Source organism: Calypte anna, chromosome 12 (assembly GCF_003957555.1).
Source record: "Calypte anna isolate BGI_N300 chromosome 12, bCalAnn1_v1.p, whole genome shotgun sequence".
NCBI classification, from domain to species: Eukaryota; Metazoa; Chordata; class Aves; order Apodiformes; family Trochilidae; genus Calypte; species Calypte anna.
Window position 1 is genome coordinate 3,228,913 of NC_044258.1, and position 24,516 is coordinate 3,253,428.

At 43.2% G+C, this 24,516-nt stretch overlaps 1 protein-coding gene across 1 annotated transcript; it reads right to left on the minus strand.

Moving 5' to 3' along the window:
- Positions 1 to 1,740: 1,740 nt before the first annotated feature.
- Positions 1,741 to 23,601, minus strand: ACAD9 (acyl-CoA dehydrogenase family member 9). Its single transcript, XM_008499016.2, has 18 exons — positions 23,381 to 23,601; positions 22,079 to 22,172; positions 19,995 to 20,096; positions 16,422 to 16,528; positions 14,971 to 15,071; positions 13,184 to 13,262; positions 12,135 to 12,309; positions 11,457 to 11,530; positions 9,973 to 10,048; positions 9,296 to 9,366; positions 8,837 to 8,956; positions 8,204 to 8,332; positions 6,486 to 6,565; positions 5,827 to 5,953; positions 4,111 to 4,188; positions 3,236 to 3,364; positions 2,548 to 2,620; positions 1,741 to 2,058 (listed from the first exon to the last, which is right to left on the minus strand). Exons 1-18 carry the CDS (start codon positions 23,549 to 23,551, stop codon positions 1,958 to 1,960), a joined length of 1,887 nt encoding a protein of 628 aa, XP_008497238.2. The 5' UTR covers positions 23,552 to 23,601; the 3' UTR covers positions 1,741 to 1,957.
- Between the last annotated feature and the right edge of the window lie 915 nt (positions 23,602 to 24,516).

A 24,516-nucleotide genomic window follows, 5' to 3' on the forward strand; every position in this document is an offset into this window, starting at 1 on the left:
AGAGCAGGAGGACAGCCCCCAGCCCTGGGCAGCAGGAAGGGCCTCTCCAGAGATCCTGCCAACAGGAAAGGCAGGATCCTTCCTGGCAAAGGAAGCATTCCCCAGACAGGGAATGGCTAATGCAGCCCTACCACCCTAATTAAGTGGCCTCCTAATGAGAGCTGGTCAATAAGTAATGCCCAAATGTAAGTGAGTGTGGGACACAGCTGTGTCACTGCCTCAAACTGACTTCACAGGGACAGTGAAATGATGTCTGGGGCTAGCAGGAGGGTACTGGAAACAATGTGTAACCTGTCATTAAGCCTGAATAATCATAGAATCATAGAATTGGCTGGGTTGGAAGGGACCTCAGAGATCGAGTCCAACCCTTTTACCACCGTTGCGGTTGCTAGACTATGGCACTGAGTGCCACATCCAGTCTCTTCTTAAATATCTCCAGGGATGGAGAATCCACTACTTCCCTGGGCAGCCCATTCCAATGCCTGATCACCCTCTCCGTAAAGAAATTCTTTCTAATCTCCAACCTAAACCTCCCCTGGCATAACTTGAGACCCTGCCCTCTTGTCTTGTTGAAAGTTGTTTGGCAAAAGAGCCCAACCCTCACCTGGCTCCAACCTCCTTTCAGGGAGTTGTAGAGAATGAGGTCTCCCCTGAGCCTCCTCTTCTTTAGGCTGAACAGCCCCAGCTCTCTCAGCCTCTCCTCATAGGGTCTGTGCTCGAGTCCCTTCACCAGCCTGGTTGCCCTCCTTTGGACCTGCTCCAGGACCTCGATATCCTTCCTGAACTGAGGGGCCCAGAACTGGACACAGGACTCAAGGTGTGGCCTCACCAGGGCTGAGTACATGAAATATCTATTGTCTCTTGATGGTTTTTTTTTGTTGTTGTTGTTGTTTTTTGTTTTGGTTTTTTTTTTAACAGAGATGACAGCTCATATTTAAATAAAACCCTTATTTATTGGTTTTAAAAACACATAGCAAAGGGGTAAGGCTTTAGCCCAGGGCCAAGAACAGAACATGGAGAAGTTGTGATTAAACACAATGAAGAAAAACTTTAACATGGGAGCTCAGCAGGGCAGAGAAACCCCCTCCTCAGAGGCACCCAAATGCACCCAGACAAGGCCAGGATGGCTGCAGGGCAGGGCAAGAGCCAGGGGGCCCTGTCCGACCTCCCCCTGTCCGACCTGTTCTGGCCCTGCAAGTCTTCAGAGCTTCTCTTAAAGGTAAGGAAATGGGGGAGGTGAGCATAAAATACTTAAAGAACCACTCAGTCCCTCCTTGAGAAAACAAAAAATAAGAAAGTGTCAGGGGTTGGAAGGACCTCTGGAGATCACCCAGTCCAACCCCCTGCCAGAGCAGGGTCACCTTCAGGAGGTCACACAGAACACATCCAGTTGGGCTTTGAATGTCTCCAGGGAAGGAGACTCCACAACCTCACTGGGCAGCCTGGGCCAGGGCTCTGTCAGCCTCAGAGGAAAGAAGTTTCTCCTCCTGCTGAGCTGGAACTTCCTTATTCCCCTTATTCCTTGTCCTGTTAATGGGCACCACTGGAAGGAGACTGGCCCCTTTCCTCAGCTACTGATGGACATTCATAGATCCCCTCTCAGCCTTCTCCAGGCTGAACACCCCCTTGGCTCTCAGTCTCTTCCTCATCCTTGCTCTCCCTTGCCCTCTCACTGTCCCTACCTCAGCTGTCCTCATTTAGCTCCAAGGGACGCAGGTACTTGTATCTAGTAAAACAACCTGAGGTTTAAATAACATTTCTTTATTCATCCTCTTTGTAAGTTAAGTTGTGTTTAGGAGTTTTGTTTTACAGTGTTACAGCAGGTTACATTCAGTATACTCAGAGCTGTACAAGTGCCTATATGAGTGCATACCCGTATATTGTACAAATATATGACCTGTAGCAAATCAGTCCTTGATTTACATTCATCCAGAGCTGCTGGCAGGGAGGGACTCGCTCAGAATGTCCTGTCCAGTGGGTGGGAGCAGATATAGGCTCTCTTCTCCAGAACTTGCTTTGCAGCTTTTTTAATGAAGTCATCCAGATTTTCATCAGCATCTGCAAAGACACAGCAGGGAAGGGAGCTGAAGGACCCTCAGGAGTTTCTGTGTTTCTTTCAAAATGGGTTTTAGAATACAGATGCAAAGACCATCTGCATTTCAGTGCCAGGAAGTCATTCAACTTTTTCTTCTAAGAAAAACAGATTATTGGAGACTGAGCTTCAGACAGCAGCTGCCTAACTGGTCAGTACTAAGCCAGGCAGGTCAAACACCTAATTGTTATTTTCTTTACAGCAGTATTTATTTGCTACTCATAAATTTTAATTTTTTCCCCATAGCTTGAAAAAAAAAAAAAAAAAGAATCACTGCAGGGCTTTTTTTAGTGTATTAAATAAAGAGACTCGCTCTTTTCAACTGGCACCAGCTCTGTTTGTCCTCCAAATAAAAATCTGAGCAAAACTATTGGGTTGGGCACATCAACCTCCTACTTCTCATTACAGTCTGGGAAAGCCATAAGTCTATATAAAAAACATTTTATAGAGCTTACATTTTTCTAATTGAGCCATGGCATAATTATTCTTGAAATATGCTTCTGTGCAGAAGATATTTGTAAGCAGCACCTGAGAAAAGAATAAAACTCAGTTGAAAACTAGTGAATTAATGATCAAAACAATGCAGTAAACCCACTGCCATTTAAACTGCTGAAAGTTTGGTTTGGGCTCTGGAGCCCTACAAACCAGGAGTATTTGCTGCAAGCTGAGCTGTCATTTTTTTCTCCACAGCTACCAAGTGTCAGAGCTGGGATGATCCCTTCACTCTAAGGTGACTTAAAAGACATTTTTTGGTAATAAATCCACCAGAGGGGGTTGCACACACACAGGCAAACAGGAAGTGTCAGGGCCACTCCATTCTAGCAAATACACTTGTCCTGTAGCACAACTGTTACTGCAGAACTTTAAATGAGCATCCACACCTCCTCCTGTGTGTGTCCAACTCTCACTGTCCATAAATTTATGGACAAAAGATTTGTTGTTGTTATTAATGATTGTGTGCAAAGAGCTTGGGAACTATCAACATGGTAAAGAGAGGAGGCAAGTTTGTAATTAATTCCCAAATGTCTCTGTGTGGGGTAAGTTATTTCAGACTTGTTGCTGCAGTGGGATACAGGGAAGGTGAGTGGGGAAGGAGTGGAGTGCAGGCAGCAGTGGGAATGTCTGGAAGCCAAATGCCCTCACCTCGTGGTCATGGTTGCGGAGGCCGATGCTGATGGAGCGGCTGGCTCTGGAGATGGCAGCTGTCATGGCATACAAGTTAATAACCACATCTGCCACTCTCTTCAGAACCAGCTGCTCATCCACTATTGTCTGGAAGAGAAAAAATTATTATTAGCTCAGTGTTTGTCAATTTTAATTTAACCAAACAGGGTTTTTTTTTCATACTTAGGGTTGTGCTTCTTGAGTATAACAGGTCAGTTGTTCCAGAGCATTCCTACCCTAAGTTGGGGAGTTTGGGATTAACCACACTGCATCTTTTCACAGTCTGGCTGCAGCCAGCAGTAAAGTTGCTGGGTCTTGAAACCAAAAGTCACTGAAATCAGCAAATAAATGTCAGAAGTGGCCTGTGGCAGGGCCCAGTCTGATAAGTATTGTGAGAACACAAAACTGGAAATCCAGGGCATTCCAAGATCAATCTCTCCAATTGGAGCTGCACAGCTGTGGATGAACCAGGAGCAGAACCTGCGGGGCCAGCTCTGCCCTGGGGGAGAGGGAAGTGGGTACCAGTGACTGCTGACAACAAAGTATGCAGTAATAGATACAAAAATATATATATTTATATCTGTAAATATACAGTAACTAGTCACTGGAGCAGCCAGGATCTGTGCTTACAGAGGCAGAAGAACACTCATTCACAGACACTGTTTTGGGGATTTTTTTTGTTTTCAACAGAAGTTGTCCATTACATCAAGTACAGAAGTTCAGTGTATTTTCTCATATTCAGCAGAATCAAGTTGTTTAAAGGAGATTCTGGCCTCACCACCCACAGTTCACTCCAGATTCTAGAGACCAATTTGGTTGGGGATAAACTTAGGACAGCAGAAAGAGGAAGTCACCTTGCCAAACCTGCTCAGCAGGCCTCTCACTGTAGTTCCAAAGTAATAAATATTTTCTTCAAGTTTCTTGCCACTTTCCTATAAAATAAAACAGAAAATGCAAAAGTTGGACTCTCCTTCCAAGGGAAAAATTAATCAGAGCCCACCCCCTCACAAGGGGCAAGGACCCTTGAGCAAGGGTCCCTTGAGGGTCCTTGAGCAAGGACCCTTGCTCAAGAAGCAGCACCCAGCAGCCCAGCCAGGGTGCCCCCACCCACCCCATGCACTGAGCTGGGCACCCCACTGGTGGGTCTGGTGGGCAGGAGTGTCCCCACCACAGGGGTGAACCTTCCCTCCCTAAAATAAAAAAAAAAAAAAACCAAAAAAACCCTGCAGAGAAATTTTCTGCTGTATAAAGTGTTTATTACCCATATCTTGTCACTGAGCAGAACTCCCTTTGAAGATCTTTCACCCTTTTACATCTTCTCAGCTAAAAAGGAAAGGTTCCCTACTTACCTGGGAGGAACAGGATTATAGAATGTTGGTTTGGTTTTGTGTGTGGGTTTTTTGGGGTTTTTTTTTGGCTTTTTTTTTGTTTGTTTGGGTTTTTTTGGTGTGGGTATTTTTGTTGTTGTTTTTTATTTTTTTTGAGGGGTTTAGACTCAGTTTAGATGAAGCTCTGTAATCCTGAAGCCCAACTAATAGTTTTTCTCTTGTCAAGCACTGCTTTTTTAATATCAAGCAATTTTGCTGCTGAAAGCCAGGCAGGCACCATCCTTTCTTAATAAAATATGCATTAAAATTTTCCAAATTTTACTTTTGGTATAACTCATCAGTATAGTCTCCTGTGAAATTCTGTGCAGCAAACCTAATTCTTACTCTTAACCTGCAGGTCAGGAGAACCTTGAAAATCCAGACCAGCTGATGCTGCTGTGTGCATTCACCAAGTGTCTCAAATTCTGGTATTAAGTAGAAAGAAAGTTTCCAATGTCCTGTTTGTGTTTTATTAATTCATCAGTGCAACAACTCCCAACTGTGGGAAGGTGAGTGGGGGGCTGGGGGCTGTTCAGAGGAAATACTCAGAGACCCCACCCACCCCATACTTGGGTGGCTCTGCAGAGGGCAGTGCAGGTGCCCACAGGAGGTGCCCTGGGGGAAGTGAGCAGGATTAGGAAATCCTGGCAAATCCTCTGATCCGTGTGCCCCAAATACCTGACCTGCAGGAGAGGTGTGTGCCTGTGTGTGTGTGTGTGTGCTGGCTGAGAAGTAACAATATTGCTGTTACAGATTTTCCAACCAAGCACCACAGGCATAGCAAACCCAGCAAACCTCACCTCTTTGTCTGTGAAAAGGTCACACAGCACTGGTCATAAAAACTATTCACTGATTAGGGAAGTGTGTATTTAGTTCATGGAAATTCTCACCTAAAACTGTTATTAATAACAGGAGAAAAATACCGAGCTTATTATGAAGGGCAGCAACAGATGATTATAAACAAAGCCTGTAGTGCAGCAGTGGCTCAATTTGTATAAATAACTGACCTGTCCAGAAACCTGGATTTGGGATAAACACAGACTTTGAGCAGGATTCCTTTTACCTGGATGTGCCCACATCACATCCATGAGCAAGCCCTTCCCCCTGCAGTGGTACAAACATCTGCCTGAGCATCTCCCTGCTGGGAAGCACACACTTTGTGTATGGATGGAGCTGTGATCCCACAGCATTGTCCCCCCTTACCTGGAGGCTGGGATGCACCACTCCATGGCTACCAACCAGCCCATAATCCACTTTCCTGCCCATCATGTCCCGCAGTTTGTTCAGGAACTCCCCCAGTGCCACTCCCACGTTTCCTTTCTTGATTTCTCTGCAAAGGGTAAGGAGCAGCTGGTGAGGGCCTGTTCTGGGGTGCAGGGGAACTCTCAGTGCTGCACCAGCACACCTGCAGTTTTTGTCTCAGAATGAAGTCTTTGGATCCACTGAGCTATGAAGCCCAGAGAACCACAGCCTGGTCTTAAAAGTCTACAGCAGGGTTCAGGTTCAGTTCTTTTCCCAATTACAATCAACTCCAAACACCAGGACATGTACTCAGTATGTAAAATGCTGCTTTGCTATAAAATCTTAAGTTATAAAATTTTAATTACTAGTCTACAAGGAAGAATTTTACACAGGCTGGAATAGAAGGTAAAGTGCAGTAAAGGCCAAGATTGGTAAAGCTATAAAACACCCAATTAAAAAGGAAAAAAAAGAGACCCCTGTAACATTTAACTGCCTTTCAGGCAGATAATACATTGGAAGATACTGCAAGTTTTTCCCTACTGTTTTCCTTATCTGTAGATAAGCAGTTATCAGACTCTGTTTAGTTTATTAAAGACTATTAGCAATAAATAAGAACATACTTAATCTTGTCAGTTAAGATCCTGCCTGCATACTGCATCCCCGTCAGTGCGATGTACAGGCGCAGGATTTCATTTGTGCCCTGGAACAAAACACAGCAGTGAGCTCGGGATCAAGCACAAGGGATTTTTAGTATTAAAAAAATCTAGATATACAGTGCTTATGTTTGGTACTTTTTTTTTGTCCTAAAATTGCTAACAGTGTCTAAATGACTTGTGGGGTGTTCTTCCTTTAAGTGTCCTAAAAATGTATTTGGGCTAATAAAATAACATTCTTTTAAGAGCTCTGTATAAGACAAAAGCTGAGGATCAGCCATAGGGAAACACCTTGTGCCAGACACTGCCCTCCCAGGTGGGGGACACAGCTCCAGAGGGCCACTACTAGTTGTTTGTTTTTTTCTTTTAAAGTACATACATAATTTTGAAGTTCTTTAATTAACAATTTACTTACATAAAGTGTACAATACGTTTTCCAAGCAGGTCTGTTTGACAGGCTTCCCTTCCTGCTGTTCTATTAGTGAAAGATTACTCTTCATCCATCCATAAATGTTTGCTCTATTTCTTTTGCTTCCTCTCAGTTATAAATTCTGATTTCATTTAGCTGTGAAGAAGCTGAGCCTCTGATTATTACACAAACATTTGTATCACAATGGGAAAGAAACCACTCTAAAGACCAGAACAGAGAGGGCTGGTCAGACACAAAGCACCTTGAGAATGATTCATGTCAGGCCAAGAGAAGAGGGCACCTCTGCTCCTGAGATTCCTAAGCACCAAACCCCACAGGTTTAGCCCCAAGCCTGCTGGCTTTGCTCTTTAATCACTGCTGGGCACTCAGCTGCAGCTGAAGGTTCCTGTCCGTGTTAATCTGCAGTTGAGAACTTTGCTGTCCTGATAGCAGGAGGTGAATGATCACTTCTGAATGGCCACCAAGAAAAAAACCAAGTGTGGAAGCCTGGCTCAGAGGTACAGATGAGCAGTCACTGATAATCTGGTGTGGAATCAGAACAGATTTCACAGCCATCTTTGTTTTTTTGTTTGTTTTTTTTTTTAATGGACGCACATCGGTAAGTTAATTAAGTCCTAAATTAGTGTTTGGTGGAATTTCCCTGGTTCACTTGTGAGAAGCAGACACAAGGAAAGGTTACTCAAGTCCAGGCACCAAACAGCAGCTCAGCCACCAAAAAAAAAAAAAAAAAAAAAAAAAAAAAAAAAAAAAAAAAAAAAAATTAGAAAATTCTCTTAGAGGAATAAGTAACACTTTGTCCATAGCTCTTGCCACATAATATCACTTCCGTTGGTACAGAGAACAAACCAAAACCAGGAACTCATACTGCTCCTTCTCATCAATTACTATTATGTATTTAAAACAGCTGCTTAGTTTGTTGCTTAGTTTGTTAAAAAAAATCCAGAGAGTTTCTAAATATTTAAGAACCTGCATATACACTACCAGCAGATATCTGTAACTGTATGTACACCACCAGGCACACCTTTTAGCAGTTTGTTCTTTCCAGAGGCAAAGCTGGTGCCAGTTCCTGCTCTCGCTCTTGGTGAGTGCATCCTGGGAAGGCATCGTGTGTGTTGGAGCAACGCGTGCTCCTTGAGCCCAGGGATTCTTCAGCCTTATTCCATTACAGCCTTTGCAGCTGAGACCCTGGTGTCAGCTGGGGCTGACACAGTGCAAGTGGGAATTTCAGAACTGAATGTAAAAGCAGAATACTTGCCTCAAAAATCAGGAGTATCCTGGTGTCCCGGAGGAAGCGCTCGTAGGGATAATCCTTCATGTAGCCCAGGCCCCCCAGGATCTGCAGCGCTTCACTCACACAAACCCAGGCCCCTTCAGAGCTGAACACCTGCGTGGGACAGTGTGTCAGGGCCAGGTGACACAGCACAGCTACAGCCACACAGCTCTGCTGGGGCTAACTGACACTGCGGGGGTGGTTTGTACTGCTGCTGCAACACTCCTCTTCAGAGCTGCCCTGAAACAGTGTCCCCAGGCTCAGGGTGACACCTGGGGGGCTCAGGGGGCACAGAGGCACTTTTGCCAGGTTGGGATCACAGCTGCATTTTAACTGTTGGTACCACCTAAGGCTGCATAAAACCAGAACTCAGGAGGCCCACAATACTCCAGACCTGCTGCCTGCAGTTTTTATTTCATGTGGTGACCAAGTCTCAATCTCAGGTAATCAAGAGCAGGTGGGAAAGCAGCAAACATTGGTGTCTTTTGTTTCCATCTAGCTGAGGGTTTCACATCCTCTCTCTGAACACAACACCTGAGCCCCTCAGCAGCCTGGGTGCCCACTGGGAAGCAGTGTTAGCCCCGGGTCAAAGCCAGGAGGGAGTTTTCCATACATCACCTTGACCATGGCAGCCTCCACAGAGCAGTCAGGGAAGCCTGGCCTGTCCATCATGCCTGCAGTCAGGTACGCCATGCTCTCCATCACATACGCCTTCACTGCCATCAAACTGAACTTCTCCTGAGGGGCAGCAAGGCAGGAACCCTACAGTGACTCAGGTGCAAACCCCCCAGGCAAGCCTGAAGCTTAGGGGCACAAATATGGTTTTTATGTGTTTAATATATTACCTAATATTAATAAAAAACATGAGCACACAGCAATTTTTTAGATTTTAGAAAAATCTAATAAAACACGTTCGTTTTCTTTATTATTTGTAATTCAAGACACTTAAATAATAGTTTGTACTAAATTTACATCAAGTTTATACCTCTAGCAATTTCTTTATGTCAGTTCAGATGAAAGAATGCAGTCAACACAAAGCCCAGAGACTTAAGATACTTAGGTGTGTATTTTAATTACCTGTATTAATCCAAAATCACTCAGCTTCTTATCAAATTGCTTCCTGGTACAGGCATACTCTGCTGTCATCTCTGTAAAAACAACAACAACCAACCCTGTGACCACTGTGACAGATCTCCTGCTGAGAGTGGCTGCCAGGCAGTGGCTGTGACACTCACCTACCCACAGCCAACCCCTGGCTGCTTCTGGAGCAGCTCCTGGAGAACGCCCCAAAACGGGGCTGTGGATCAAGCCTGGAGCAGTGCCAGGGGCTTCTTTGCAAGAAGCTGAGCCCTTAGGAAAGGCATTCAGTGCTGATGAGTTACTTCAGAGGGATTTCTGTTACTATTTTGGGTAATTATTGGTAGAAACTAATTTTATTACTTATTGCTGCGTATAAGCTCTGAGCTGGGTAATCAAGTGGGAGGTTTCATGGGAGATTACACCTTCAAAGCCAGTAGTATATAGGCTGTTATCTCCATAGGAACATCTTACCTCAGAACAATTCAACAGGGACAATAACTTCCCACTATAAGAACTGACAAAGCTTCAGTGTTTAAGCACTAAACAGGCTTTTAATAAAAATTCAAACTGAAAATATGGAAGTCAGAGCATGTTAGGCCTGGCCATGGAGCCCCACGGAGCTGACTGCACCCTCTACATGGCACCCAGCAAACCACAGCACCCAGGTCACCCACCTATCAATTTCTTGATCATCCCAGCAGATGCACTGCCCATGCTGAATCTGCCACTGTTCAAGATATTCATGGCAACCTGTGAAGAAAGGGAATGGGTTTCAGGCACAAGGGTTGCTGACACAAACTTGCCCTCAGGCCACAACAGTCACTGCTGTCCTGCTTCATACGTTGAGGTTTTCCTGGATTTTAGGCATCAGCTCCTGCCCTGGGACACCTGCCCTGGGACACTGCCCTCAGAGAGGCAGCACAGCACTCAGCACCGCAGCAGGCACGCTGCAAACCCAGGCTTTTAGTGCTACATCCACTGTCATGCCTGACACAGTTTTCAGATACTGATGATCCAAGTGACTGGAAAGAAACCCTCTACTGGCAAAACGTGTACAAAAATGTATTTATCTACAACTCAACAAACAACATGCAAACTGTGGCACTGCTGAGTTTATCAGATCAACAACAACAACAGAATATTGTTTCATGTGTGTACACAACAGCCAAATACAAAAATCTTCCCTGCAACTGCCCTGCAGTGGATGCTTTCCTGCCTTTCAGCAACATAAAGCAAAGGGAATGAGAACAAAAGGTAAAGAAATGAAATAAAGATCAAAACCATCCAAAATAGATTTTGAATCTGGTATTATTTTTTTCTTAACATAAGACACAGGTGACAATTCAAAGGCTGTCAGGAATTTTAGGAGGAAGTCATCATGCCTACATATTAATTTGTGATAATTATTTGAAGAAATAAAAGACTTAAAATAATCTTTTAATGTTTGCTACACTAAAGACAATTGTTTTATTTAGCATTTAGGTCTGGAGTTGCCTGCTAGAGAGGGACTAAAAATCTGTAGCAGGACCATTAAGAACAGTTTTGTAATTCCATTCCAGACTCTTGGAGAAAGATTCCAACAGCCCAGTGACCTGCAGGATTCTTCCTGGTGTCCCACTCCTCTGATGCAAGGAGGAGCATCCAGTGCCAGGGAGCCTTGCAGTGTCCTGGGCAATGATCTATCCCATTCCTGTCCTGGGCAATGATCTATCCCAGGGAAACCACCTGACAGCCACCAGACCTTGGAGAGGCTCTGCACTTCCCTGGAGCCACTTCCTGCCATGCTCATTTCTTTGCCTTCATACAAAGTCCCCACGTCTGGCTGGAGCAAAGAGCAGCAGATGTTTCCCTGATACAATTCAGAAGTTAAAAGTTGCTCCTTTTTCTGAAGGAAACAGTGCACTATGGAAAACATCAAAAAGCCAGAGAGCAGAGCTGGAGGAGACAGCTGAGAGCAGGACAGGCTGGAGCACTGTGCCAGGGAAACCAACTGATACAAAGTAGGTAAGGAGAAGCCCAACCAAAAGGATTCTGAGTATGGCAATGCTCAAACTTCCAGTAGGGAAACTTCAGTACAAGGGTGCACAAAAAGACTCCTCCAGGCTTAAACAATCTTAAATATCAGGCTTTTAAAAGTCAAATATTTGTGACCACTTACCTTAAATCCCCCTCCTACTTCTCCAATTACATTCTCTATAGGCACTTTGGTGTTTTCAAAATGTACTTCACAGGCTGAAACACAGAGTTCATAGCTGCTGAACTATTATGTAGAAATATTTACAAAACATTCAGAAACATAATTGGCTCTTCTTTAACAAGAAGTAGGGTTTTCCTAGTGCATTGTCTGTGACACAATTACACACACATTGCCAAAGAAGTCAGAGTTTGGGAAGACTTAAGGTGACATCAATTACTGATGTAAGATATTCAAAATATAATTACCATTCTTTGTGTAAGCAGACAACTACAGTTTTGTCTCTATTTTAAGGCACTGATACAGCAGTCAAGGCCTGCTTGACTTGATAGCTGCTGAAAAACTATAATCAGCAGTAAACTTAAGAAAAGCCTATAAAAACTTAATTCTAGATTGAAACTAGTTGGTTACTGAATCTCCTGAGCAATTTCTTTCCCTGCATATTTAGACAGAAGTGTGTATTGTGCAGAGCTGCACAATAGGGATTGCTGGTTCCTGCCTTAGGAAGGGCTCACAGGAAAAGACAGGTAAAGGAACATAATACTTATACTCTTTTATAGAATTAATCCCTCTGAATTCAGATGATCCAAACAAATGAAAATATTAAAACACTTTCTGGTAACAATTTTAAGAGATTCTTACTATTGGATCCTCGAATGCCCAATTTATCCTCAGGCTTCCCATGCGTGACTCCCCCAAAATCCCGCTCTACAATGAAAGCAGTGATTTTGTCTTTTACTTTTCCATCTTTATCCACAACCTCTGTCCTGGCAAATACTGTGAAAATATCAGCCAGGCCTCCATTTGAGATCCAGACCTGTTTAGGGAGAGGAAAGATGCATAAGAAACAGGCTTGTTTTGATCTTTCAGCACTTCAGTGTTTTGTAACAGACCAGCAGAGAACTGAGTGGTGAAAAATTGATGCTTCTTCCCTTAAAATTTTAATGAGTGTTCTGCTGCTGGTGAGCACACTGCCAAGGAACACTGGCCACAGAATGGTAAGTGTAGAGCAATTATAAAGTAAGTTGCAATACACAGATTTGAATCAAATTAAAATCTGTGGTGCATTTTCACAACAGCTTCTGTGTCCTGCTGCTCCTGGCACCTGAGGGGAAAACAGAGTGGAGACATATTTGGTCCAAAATAATTTAAACTCTGATGAGAAATTCTGTGAATCAGGCGACCAGGTACAGCCTCTCCCCACAGCTGGGTCTCTGCATGTGACAGACAAATCTGTCACCAGCCAGGGATCAAGTTTGCAATCTATCAGATGTTGTTGAATCCAGTGCATTTCTGCCTTTACTCCAGATTGCATTCTGCCATTGTGTCTGTTGGGAAAAATGTTCCAGGCAGCCCTATTTCCAATTCACTGTTAAGTTTTATTTCAAAAATAGCTACAATATCTGACATAAAGAATGAAAAGAGGGGAAAAATGGGTTTAGAGGGTTTTTTTTGCCTCCAGTGCCACAGAAGGGACCAATTAAGTAATGCTCCCTGAAACTTTTTTGTTGTCTGTGGCCCTAAAGCAGCATGGGCTGCGTTTTGGAGATGGTCCCTCTGGGAAACCTCAAGATTCTGATGCAGCTGCCAGGGCAGCCTCTTACTTAGCACTGAAACCCTGCAAAGCACAAAGAGGCTTTCTAGAAACTTGTACCCACAGCCTGTCCTGTTCCCAGTCTGTGAGTGGATACCTTGGAGCCATTTAGTAGGAAGTATTTCCCATCTTCACTGAGGGTTGCTCTTGTCTGGATGGACGCAGCATCACTTCCACTAAAAGCCAAGCAAGTTATTAATGTTTAAAAAAATAGCATGCTTTAAAAAACAAAGCTACATCTTTTCCCCTCTTCCCATAGTTTAAAAAGAAATCCTTAAAGTTGTACTAAGTAGTAGTAGAACAAAGTTATTTCTTAACAAGGAAACACTAGATTCAGCAGCTCTAAAGAAGTCTCCTGCTATGGAAGTTACCTGCAGACATTTCTGCTGATTAACACATCAGTCTTACACCTGACCACAATGTTCAGAATGTCACATAAACATTCTAGGGCTTTCTAGAGCTACACATTGAGCTATGTCAATGTGCAATCTGTCAGCCTAAAACACAAGCAAGTTTAAAAGGTCTAAGTTGTTTCTCAAAAATTCCTATCTTAGCTTTATATTCTACATCAAAAAAACTCAACAGAAATGAAAAATACCTGTGTGACAGTCTCAACTGTTGAGCACTTGGGCACATCAAAGCCTTTTTACAGGAGCAAAACCAGCAATCAAAGGTTTATGTTCATGCCACCTCTCCAGTCACCACCTCACTACCTCATTTACAAACACATCACCTCACCCTTGAAAGAAGTTTCCTTTTCCACAAATTAAAATGCCACAATGTCTCACTGCAGCTTTCAGCTGAAGGCAGCTACTGAGCCCTTGGAACAGCCACACCTCAGAATGCGTTTCAACAGGGTTGTTCCTGAGCTTCAGTTCTAAATATGATTGTTCTGTGAGCTAGAACAGGGGTCTCTAAGAAGACTGAAATTACTAAAAGGAGCAATCTTTCTAAATACTGCTGGGCTACTCAGAACTTCAGAGCTTGGTTTGCCCTTGTTTTTTCCTGTGTGTAACTTCCCAGTCCCATCCATGGATCACTTGGTTAAAGTATCTGCTATTTTAAATTTTACCTACAAGTAGGATAGCTTTTAGGGGGTCAAAACTCAGCTTAGGAGTCTCAAATAAAAATCATTAATGGCTGGGAAGTAGCTAGCTCAGAGCAACGTGAAAATCAGCAACAAATCAGCTGCTCTTTGCAAATCATTCTAGCAGGCAAGAATCCAGAGAAGAAATTTCAAACAACAGCTCCCTGCAGGCAAGCAGGATTCAACTTCAAACACTGAACTGCTCTCAGTTCTTCCATCAGCTGCTAAAGCAGCTGCCTGTATGGTTTTAAGAAAACTGTAACTCTCCTGCATTAACAGAATTTCCAATACTGGCAACAGTCAATGAGTAAACTCAATAAATGTAACCTAGTCTTTGAAATGAAGCTGCTGTTACAAGCATGCCTCTTCTAAACACTGAAGAAAAGACTTTAAAATTTCTTTCTCTTATTTTTGGTAGCTCCTTCAATACAACTTTGCAGAAGAAGTGAAAGCCTTTTAGGAGAGTCCCAGCACAGCAGTTCTATCAGCACAGAGTGTCCTTTCTATTTGTATTCAGTAATGGCAGAAATTAAGTGGATGAGTTCCTGGGATGGTAACAACCATGGGAACTGCCACCAGCAGCATACTGAGGAATGATGAATGATCTGACATGTACCTTTTGGGTAAAAATGAATTAAAATTCAACTTACATACTGAAGCCAAAGGCACCATATAATAAAGATATACTGTACTAACCAAATAAACATGGTAAGGAAGATCAAAGTAATAAAAAAACCAAAAAAACCATCTTGGTGTTTTGGTGCTTTCTGAAGCTTTTATGTTTATAAAACCAGTACCTTCCAGGTTCAGTGAGACAAAAGGCTGCAATATGCTCCCCAGATGCCAGTCTAGGTAGGTACTTTGCTTTCTGCTCATCAGTGCCAGCAATGAGGATTCCCTGAAGAAACAACAGAAAATTTTTCAGCATCAACCTGTGTAAAAAACGCTGAAGCTGATAAGCTTCCCCAGGTTCTAGAAGCCTAATTTGCAACTTTTATGGCATAATAAGAGAAAGTTTAACAAACAAAGGACATTAATATTTACCAGCAATTAAAATGTGTCAAAATTGCCATCACACAGATATTCAAATGCCCCTGGGAAGCATCTTAGTGTTAATCCTGCCTTCCAGGGTAGGCTTTGGTGCATTTATGCTGGAAGTAAAGGCTTAACTGCTGCTCTGAACAGCACTGAGATGTGTCTGCCTTCATCTGTCACACCTCCCTGACTGTCACTGTCATTTTATTTAATAAGCCAAAAAGCAGCAATTTCAAAGCTCCTGTTCAGGGAACAGAACACCAGGTTTACTTAGGTTTCCAAGTATTACATTAAAAGGGGATTCAACAACTTGTTGTGAGAGTGCACTTACACTAATCATCTCTATTCTTTTGTACAGCAGGTCTCTTAAAAGGGCAAAAAATATAAAAATACAAGCTAAATAATGAGTGGCTAAATAGCTAAAATAATTACTCAAGAAAATGAGGATTAACCCCACCTGACCCAAAGTGGTGACAGCCTGAGTGACACTCGTTATGTCTTGACACTACACTTAGCAGCTCAGCTCCACGAACCCTGTTCTACAGATGGCAGAAATTTCAATATAGCAAGGAATAAACACACATTTTTTAATTAGCATTGTCTGCTCAATCCCACAAAGAATTTCTTATTCTAATGAGCTGACTGCTATTTCAAACTCCAGTCTACCACCATAACATGCACTAAAAGGTAGATACCTATGGCTATACTATGCAGAAAATGAGTTTAAAATTCATATACTTGGTAGAACAAGCAAGTTGGTTAAGTTTTTCTTCTCTAGCCTCCCCAAACAGGCTGCCTCATTCAGCTTGAATTCAGCCCCTTTCTGAATTCTCTGCATGGCTGTGCTACCTCACAATAATTTTAGCCCCTGTGATATTTTATTTATTTCAATATTTATTCTAGCTATTTTTATCACATTCACTGATTTAAAAAAAACTTGGGATCAATTAAAGTAATTTTTTCTAGGAATTACTATCCCAATGTTTCCTGGACTATTACTTTTCTTGTGTACATCATGTTCAGTCTCAGTGCCACATGATAGCCTCTCACCAGGCAGAGGGTGCTGGGAAGAGCCAGACTGATGTCAGGATGTTCTACCTGACTTGTGCTCCACAGGGAAGTCTTACTTGTTACACCCCACATTTAAATAAACTTCACATCATCTTTTCTATGCAAACTGTACAGACCCACAGGACACAAAAGAGAGGATTACCTTAAGCCCAATGGCTTGATGAGCTGCCAGAGTCACTGCAATGGAGCCATCTAAAGAGGTGATTTCTCCCAAACGTGCATACATGGTGTTTGACAGACCAAGCCCCCCTGGAACAAACCATGAGTTTTAGCTAAGCAGAAACCTTACAATTTATTTCCATCCCCCTTCAAGAACTGAACCATCAAGAATATAAAACTGTTATTGGGCAGCCTCTTAGTACAGGCTGGGTGTACTACACCTACAAACAAGTACCACATGGCTGCTGCTGTGCCAGAGGAACTCATTTTGAAAACATCAACTTTTTAATAATCATGAGTTGTGCTGAATTCAGTTCTGTTCAGGGAGCAGATGTGTTTGTGTTCACACACACATGCACACAGAGCAAGTACAGCATCATCCATCAGATGGTAGAAAAGCAGCTTCCTTAAACCACTCTGCCTGTGAAAATGGTAAAAGAATTGATAGAAAACTGCTCTAGTCTGAATCTCTCTGCTTACAGAATAAAAAAAATATATTTTTTGGTGGCATTTCCATGCTTTGATACAAAGGCAGACAAATGAACCTGCACCTGTGGTGGCATCACAGTGACCAGCAGCAGAGCAGAGGATGAGCCAGGCAACAGAACAAAATAGTTCCCAAAGAGGCTTCCAAACTGCTTCTAGAGGAGGGTAAAATACAATGTTTCAAAAATGTCATTAATAAAACCTGCCCATATATCAAAATGTGACACGAGCACACTCTTTTTAGAGGAATTTTGTGATCTGCAAATACAGAGGTTACTTGAAGAACAGCAACAGGAGAAATGAAAGCTGCATCTGTGTGAGTCTAACATTCAAGGATTTTATGTTGTAAGGACTAAAGTCTTGACATCTGTAACCTGAGAATATTTTATATATTACTGCTGCATACACAACTTTATCTCATCTCATCAAGATAATATTCTGTCCAGGTTAATAATTTTGTGACAATAGTGTAAGTCAGGAAAATGAATATTCTATTTCAGCAGATGTCTCAATACTCCAACTGTGTGCTGACCACTGAATCAACACGTCTCCCCAACACCCTCAGTTCACACCACTGCTTCTCATACCCTTCTCTGTCACAGCATGCTGACATGAAATCAAGCTCCCACTCCCCCTGTCTATACCCACTCTTCATTCTTTTCCCCTTTCTAAGAGATGTGGGTTCAGGATTTGGGTTGGAGACTGCTGATGATGTGCAGAGTAATTACAGGTTAAGGACAGCCATGATTCCATATTTACACAAGCTTCATTTTTTCCTATTAATGTCCTGCATTCCAGTGCTACTGGCAAATACACCACTGTTACAAACCAGAATGAAAAATTTCTTGAAGAAGATGAACAAAGCGTAGCTAGAAGCAGCAGATGAGTGCACTAAGGCACTTGAATGTGTCTAGAGGAGGGCAGCAAAGCTGGTGAAAGAGCTGGCAACAATGTTCTCTGAGGAGCAGCCAAGGACTCAGGGTTTTCCTAATTTGGAGAGAAGGGGGCTGAGGGGTGACCTCAGGGCTCTGCAGCTTCCTGAGGAGGGGAAGTGGAGAGGGAGGTGCTGAGGTCTTCTCCCTGGGATTCAGGGATAGGACTGACTGGGAATGGGTTAAGACTGCACCAGGGGCTGTTTAGACTGGGCATTAAGAAGCATTTCTTCACTGAGAGGGTGGTCCCAGGCCTGTCAGTGTTGAAGAGGCATTTGCACAACATGTTTTAACTTCTGGTCAGCCCTGAACTGGTCAAGCAGTTGGACTACGTGGTCATGGTAGGGCCCTTCCTACTGAACTATATTTTGTGCAGTGCTGTTCCATGGGATGCATGCAGCATGTGTAGCTGAGGAGTTTTAAAACATGACAAGCACGGCCAACAAAAATACAGCAGGGTTAAACTACAAAAAAATGGGAAATAACCTTGCTAGGAGCACACTATTTATGATGCAGAACACAGGAGCTTGCTTATAACAAGGTGATTGCTTTCCATCTTCTGTTTTTTATGCAGCTTACAAGCTTACAAGACAACAGGACTACCATTTTGTAAAAGAAGCAACCCTTCACAGAGTGGAAGGTGAGAAAGCTTTCTTCCACAAGCTTCAAAATAATACAAGATCAAAACAACAGAAGCATTTTATTAACTCAAGTGTGTTCTCTATGTCAAAAAAGCTGCCTTTTAGAAATTAGAAACTTATTTCTAATTAATCCACAGGAAGTTACACTCCCAACTTCATGATGCTTCCTAATGCTTTGTTCTGAGTTCTATCCTCAGCTCTCTAATCCCAACACCTCCCTTCAGTGGTCACCCATCTCCTCTCTTCTTTCAATTATTTCTTAATCCCGAAATACCTCTCTCCTCCACCTGGGTGCTTTGTCCAGATCTTTCTCCTCCCCAGACACTATGAGGAAGAGAAAAAATTAAAGATCTTGCAAGCTTTTTTTTCACTCTCAGATCTCCCTGCCCACTTCTGAACAGCCAAGAAAAGTATTTAATAGCATTTCTAATGCATTTCAAACTCATTACTTAACAATTTATCAACAGAGATCACATCATGTTGTTGTACGTGCAAGTTGTTCACCTGACTTTAGTGAATTTCTAAAGAAACATTTTAATCAAAGAACTGAAATTAGTGCAGACCAGCAACACTTGTTATGTTGCCTAACACAATAAACAAAAAATGCTACAAAACCCCAGGGTATTACTTTAACAGCAAATAAACACTGAGGTATGTCCCTGGCTTTATACGGTATTACTGTAATCATTGAAAAAAAAAAAAAATTTCACACAATTCTCTTCAAAAATTAAGTATCTTTTCCACTTTTCCATCTTCTGCAGATGTCAAACACAGTTTTGTCTTCCTCTGAGTTGCTCTCATTAAAGTAACTCTCTCATAACAGACACTAGATGATGGAAGGATCTAATTTCTGTATAAATTTCATGTAAAATAATAACTTCAGTCCCAATTTTTATTTTATGCATATGAATAAGAGCACCCTTTTCTTGAAAATTTCAAGTTCAAGGGTTAATCCACCAAGAAGCTAACATCTCTGATCTCAACTGGCACTATAATGTCCTTTAAGACATCAACTTTTTGTTCAGTATTGAATAGGAAAGATTTTAAACAACAGCTGTACATTTTTAATGAGCAGACATTACACTGCTGTAAGCTCAAACATGGTCCCATCTGCCAATGACAGGTGACAGCTTCCACTGATCAGCTCTGTCAGACATCACAGTTTGGACCCAGCAGAATTTTAGAAGCCATAGGCAAGGACTACAAGTCCCACAGAATGTCAAGTGACTACTGCATCCCACAAGGAATTCACACCATCTAAAACCAGATATCCACCTTAGGTGCCCAGGGCAAGAGTGTGCAGAGCTCCCCACACAGCCAACAGGCATTCTGGGGACCCTACACCTCTTTTTTTTAACTAGGGGGAAGCCTTAGCTCCTGATTTAAACATCCACATCAAAAGCCTACACGTGGAATAGTACAGACACATTTTCAAGACCCCAAAATGCACTCATTAATATAGACTACTGGGTTATTCTTTTGTGATCCTTTACTCACCATATTCCTCTGGAATCTGCATGCCAAAGAGACCCAGGTCCTTCAGTCCTTTTAGAGTTTCAGGTGGGATTTTTGCATCTCGATCAATCTTCTTAGAGTCCACTACAAACAGAGGAGGTTTTATAATTTAAAACTTTGTTAGTGCAGGAGAAGTCTCTGAGGCTGCAGCAGACACAAATGAGGTCACTGCAGCAGTGACATCTCTACCCCAACCATGAGCCTGAGAGCCCAGCTCTGAAAAACTGAAAAAACTGAGAGAAATAGGGGCTGCTGGCTGGGGTCTGTCTGCCACAGCCTCCTCACTGCAAAGGCAAAACTTGCCAGTTTTGAGTCTTTCGATGACAATAACACAGGGAAGTCCTAACATGTGCAGTGGGAGGTTTCAATTCTGTTTCTGGAGACCAATGCCCCACTAAACAGCCCACTTTGTTACACCATCAAAGTCACAACACAGAGCCAACCAGAAGGGCCCAAAAATATGGATTATGGCTGTAAAGTCAGCATATATAGGAAAACAAAACTTGAAGTGGGAAAATCCAGGGTTTATTTCACTTTCTCAAACATTTCTATGTGTACAGACTGTGTCTGTGCATGCCAGCAGAGTCCATGACTGGAATAAGCAAAGGATTTCCAGTATTTTCTAGCTGAACTATGCCTAGGTCACCATCAAAAGAAACAGCAAACAACAAAAGCACATAAATGAATTAATTACAAAAATCTTGTTCTCAAGAGCTGTTCAGATTCTTGGGGGATTACAAGAGCTGTTCTGTCCTGTGACAGTGCAAATACACAAGAATCATATTAAGCAGCTCAGGAAGACTGTAAGCTGCAGCAAAAGGCACACATGGATCTTTCCAAAAAGTAAGCAATAATAAGCAATTCATTTTAAAAAAGACTTTTCATTGCCCACACTGATTTTTTAGCTCCAGAGTGTGACATATGTATTTGTGGTATGGCATCAGCTGCTCTGGGGGGAGAACGAGTGGGGTTTTCTCTCTCCCTCCCTGATGCCCATACTGACCCACCTGTGGTGTTTGGGCATTGTCAGGATTTACAGTGACTCTGTTGAGATGAGTTTCCTCACCCACTCCCAACCCTATCAAGTTTCTAACTGTTTAAGGCTGCTTTCCTAACCTGTTTTTACCACACCCCTAAGCTACCCTGAACAACTAAACAGAAACAGTTGTGAATCCTAAAAATAATGAACAATTTCTAGCTTCAGTGATATATTGATATTATTTGACATTTTTATTCCTCTCTTAAATATCAAATTTTTACTCAACAAATGATGTTCCCCAACTGGGCAAAGAATTAAAAGAAGGTAATCTCCATAAATTCTTACTTTACTGTCCCCGTCCAACATTACAATTTTATAGTTAAAATAATGTGGATCTCAAACTGATCTGTGACAATCACAGGCTGCTTCAAACCCCTGCAGTGTTTGGCAACCTCGGCCCTGTGTCTTTGTCAGCAAGAAACCTGAGACAACACTGTTTAACTGGCTCAGAAGTTGCTGTCTCTAAAAATCAATTTTCTGCAGTAGTTATAGAATTACCTTACCTACTGCACCAGGAGGAACCCTGCAACCTAGCAGGAATGCTCAAGGCCAGTGCAGCTTCTCCCAAATAAAATTACTACCCTAATGCTGAAAAAACAGAAATGCTTTTCATTCTTCATAGCTTCTCATCATTTATGAATATCTCTGCTGAATTTTGCTAAACTAAAGTTTAGTACACTAGAACAGTTTGAAAGTTACAGAAAAACCCCACAATATATAAAGTGGTAAATAGAATTATTGACAGGAGCTAAAAGAGATTTCATATTCCACCTCTTTCCCACAATTCTTTTACCTCTTGCTTTTGTTCTATTTATTTTTAATGTTTTTAAGATTTATTTCTTGTCATCAGAATCGAAATACTCCATATAAAAAAAGCTATAACTGCACATACCTCTAGAATCAGCAGCACTGGATGACAGTCAATAAATGCATACAAAAACTTAAATATTTAAAGTACAGTAATCTTACTCAACTGCTACAGTTAAATCACAGCCATCACTCACAAAAATACAAAAGTAAAATCTACCTTCTTCATTGAAGAATTTTTCTACAGGTCCCACAAACTGAGTGATCTCCTGTAGCTCTTCATTGGTAATTTCTGGATAAGGAAAGACTTCTTCCTAAAACAAGAGGCCCATTTTTACTTTTTTTAAAAAAAAAACATCAGTCATGCAACTGAAATAAAATTTCAAGTGGCTCAGAAAAACAGGTGCTGTCCCCTGGAATCCCATAGCACACTGCACAGATCAGACCCATGTTGCTCCTTATCACCGCACTGGTATTTTGGTCATAACCTGGAAACAGCATGACCTGAGGGGCCTGCATACATAAATAACCCCAAGCAACTAACACAAGTAAAAGACTACATGAAATGAGTGCTTCTAATTTTTATCATCTTTCCCCTTTGAAACAGAAGAGTCTACTGCCCAAACGGAACTCTTCAGGATATAGTCTGAAGAATCATGTCAGCTCCCAAAAGTCAGGATCCAGTAAAAGCCATATTGTTTCAGAAAGTTGTATTGAATCTGAGAAAAAAAAAAAAGCATGAATGAATATTTAATGTGAGGGAGTCTGAGCAAGACTAACTGTTGCAACACTTAGCTTGATAAGATCTGTTTTGGGAGACTTCTTTGTTCAATTTATTTCACTGGATTCAAATCATTCCTCGTTTCAATTTATTTAACCCTGTAATCTATGACAAATGCATACTCCAAACCTTGGATTAAGGAGGGTTATTTTAATGCAGTGTTATATCTCACATTTGTATCTGCTTTACCCAGTGCTATGTCAAGACACAATGAGAGCTTCAATCTTTTCTGTAACAAACTAAGCAAAAGTTTCCATCACGTCTCTTCCGTGAACGGAGGATGAACTGACTTAGGTTTTGAGGAATTTAGCTGATTACTGCCCAGACCCAATGTCAAGAGGCACCTGTGTGTCTGTACGGAACCTGCTGGGCTTGCAGGCACAGATGACTGCGGTTTAAATAAGCCCTCAGACGCTGCTTCTTCTCCAGAAATCAGAATTACCAGCATCCACGCTGTGTGTGCTCAGGTGCAAATGGGTCAATTTACCGAACCAGCTTCAGCTGTGGGGCCAGCGGACACACCCGAGACCATCACCCCAACACCAGAGCTGCAGCTCCGGCCCGCCTCGCCTTCTCCCACTGGGACAGGCTTCTCATTTCCCCGCAGCACGGCCGGACACCCTCCCGGACCCCGTGCTGCCCCGGGTACCAGTCCCTGCGGGGGCCCGGCCCGGCCTGGTGCCGCCTCAGCCTTGGCTCGCGCTCCCCTCAGCAGCCGCCCTCCCCTCACGGGCCTCTCACCTTCCGCAGCGCGCCCAGGAACAGCTCCTTGGCGAAGGCATGGCGCGGCACGGCGGTGCGCAGGCGGCGGGCGATGTTGCGGGGCAGGGGTGCGCTGCGAGGCAGGGGGGTGTTGCGGGGCAGGGCGGTGCCGGTGGCGAAGCGCAGGCCACGCAGCAGAATCCCGCTCATGGCCGCCGCTCCCCTCACCACCGGGCGAGCGACACCTCCCCTTCCCGTCAGCCCCCGCGGCGGGGCGGGGCTGCGGCTCCTTGGGCGGGAACCGCCCCGTCCCGGCACCTCAGCGCCCACAGCGCGGGGGACGCCCAAGGTGCGGGGGGTCGGGGATTGTCCGGGGCTGCGGGGACGGGCAGCGCACGCTGCTGTTAATGAGCTGTGGCCGCGGGTCGTTAGCACGGGACCCAACCTGCTCCCTGCGGGTGTCCGCCTACAGCCACCGCCCGACCCCCACTTTGCTGCTTCTGGACCTCCATGGGTGCCCAGGTGTCAAACCAAACCAAACCAAACCCAACCCAACCCAACCCAACCAAACCACTGCAGTGACCCGAGGTTAATCTGTGCTGCACTGGGGAGATTCAGCTTTGCACCTCTTTCCCCATCTCTTCTCTGCCGTGCCTTTGCTTTCGTTTAATTAAGCAGCTTTTGTTTAATTAAAAACAAACAAACAAAACAAAAAAAACCCCAAGTAAAACCCAAGCCAACTCGGTTACCTCCATAGGGAAATGTGGTGAGGAAATGCAGAGGGCTGCCCCAGAGGTCAGCACGCAGCACAGGTTTTCACCAGGCCGGGCAGGGCTCACTGACACACAGGGACTTTATGAGTATGAAACTTCATTTACACAAGGGTAGAATTAGTTTGTTTGAAATACTTCTTTCAAGTCCTTTATAGTGTGCCTTTAATTTTAAGGATAACCATGTCCTACTGCCCTCTTTTTGTTCTCTGAAGAGGCTTTCAGAATGGCAGGGATCTAACACAATGGTATTTACCAGAGGAGCAAGTACTGAAGGTAAACACAGGCCTAATGAGCTGATTTACTTTGCTTCCTAACTTCCTTATTTACTTGAGTTATAAAATGCAAATCCTTTAAATCTTGCAGCCCAAACACATTTCCATTTTGGTTGCCTCTCAGGCACTG

What these genes read in the sequence shown, in the direction of transcription:
- ACAD9 (XM_008499016.2), bottom strand. Translation starts at nt 23,551, where the DNA reads ATGAGCGGGATTCTGCTGCGTGGCCTGCGCTTCGCCACCGGCACCGCC. An exon ending in GGATACTCCTGATTTTTGAG is followed by an intron (nt 6,566 to 8,203) that starts GCAAGTATTCTG and finishes GTTTTGTTCCAG; the next exon opens with GGCACAAATGAAATCCTGCG. An exon ending in ATCTTAACTGACAAGATTAA is followed by an intron (nt 5,954 to 6,485) that starts GTATGTTCTTAT and finishes TACCCTTTGCAG; the next exon opens with AGAAATCAAGAAAGGAAACG.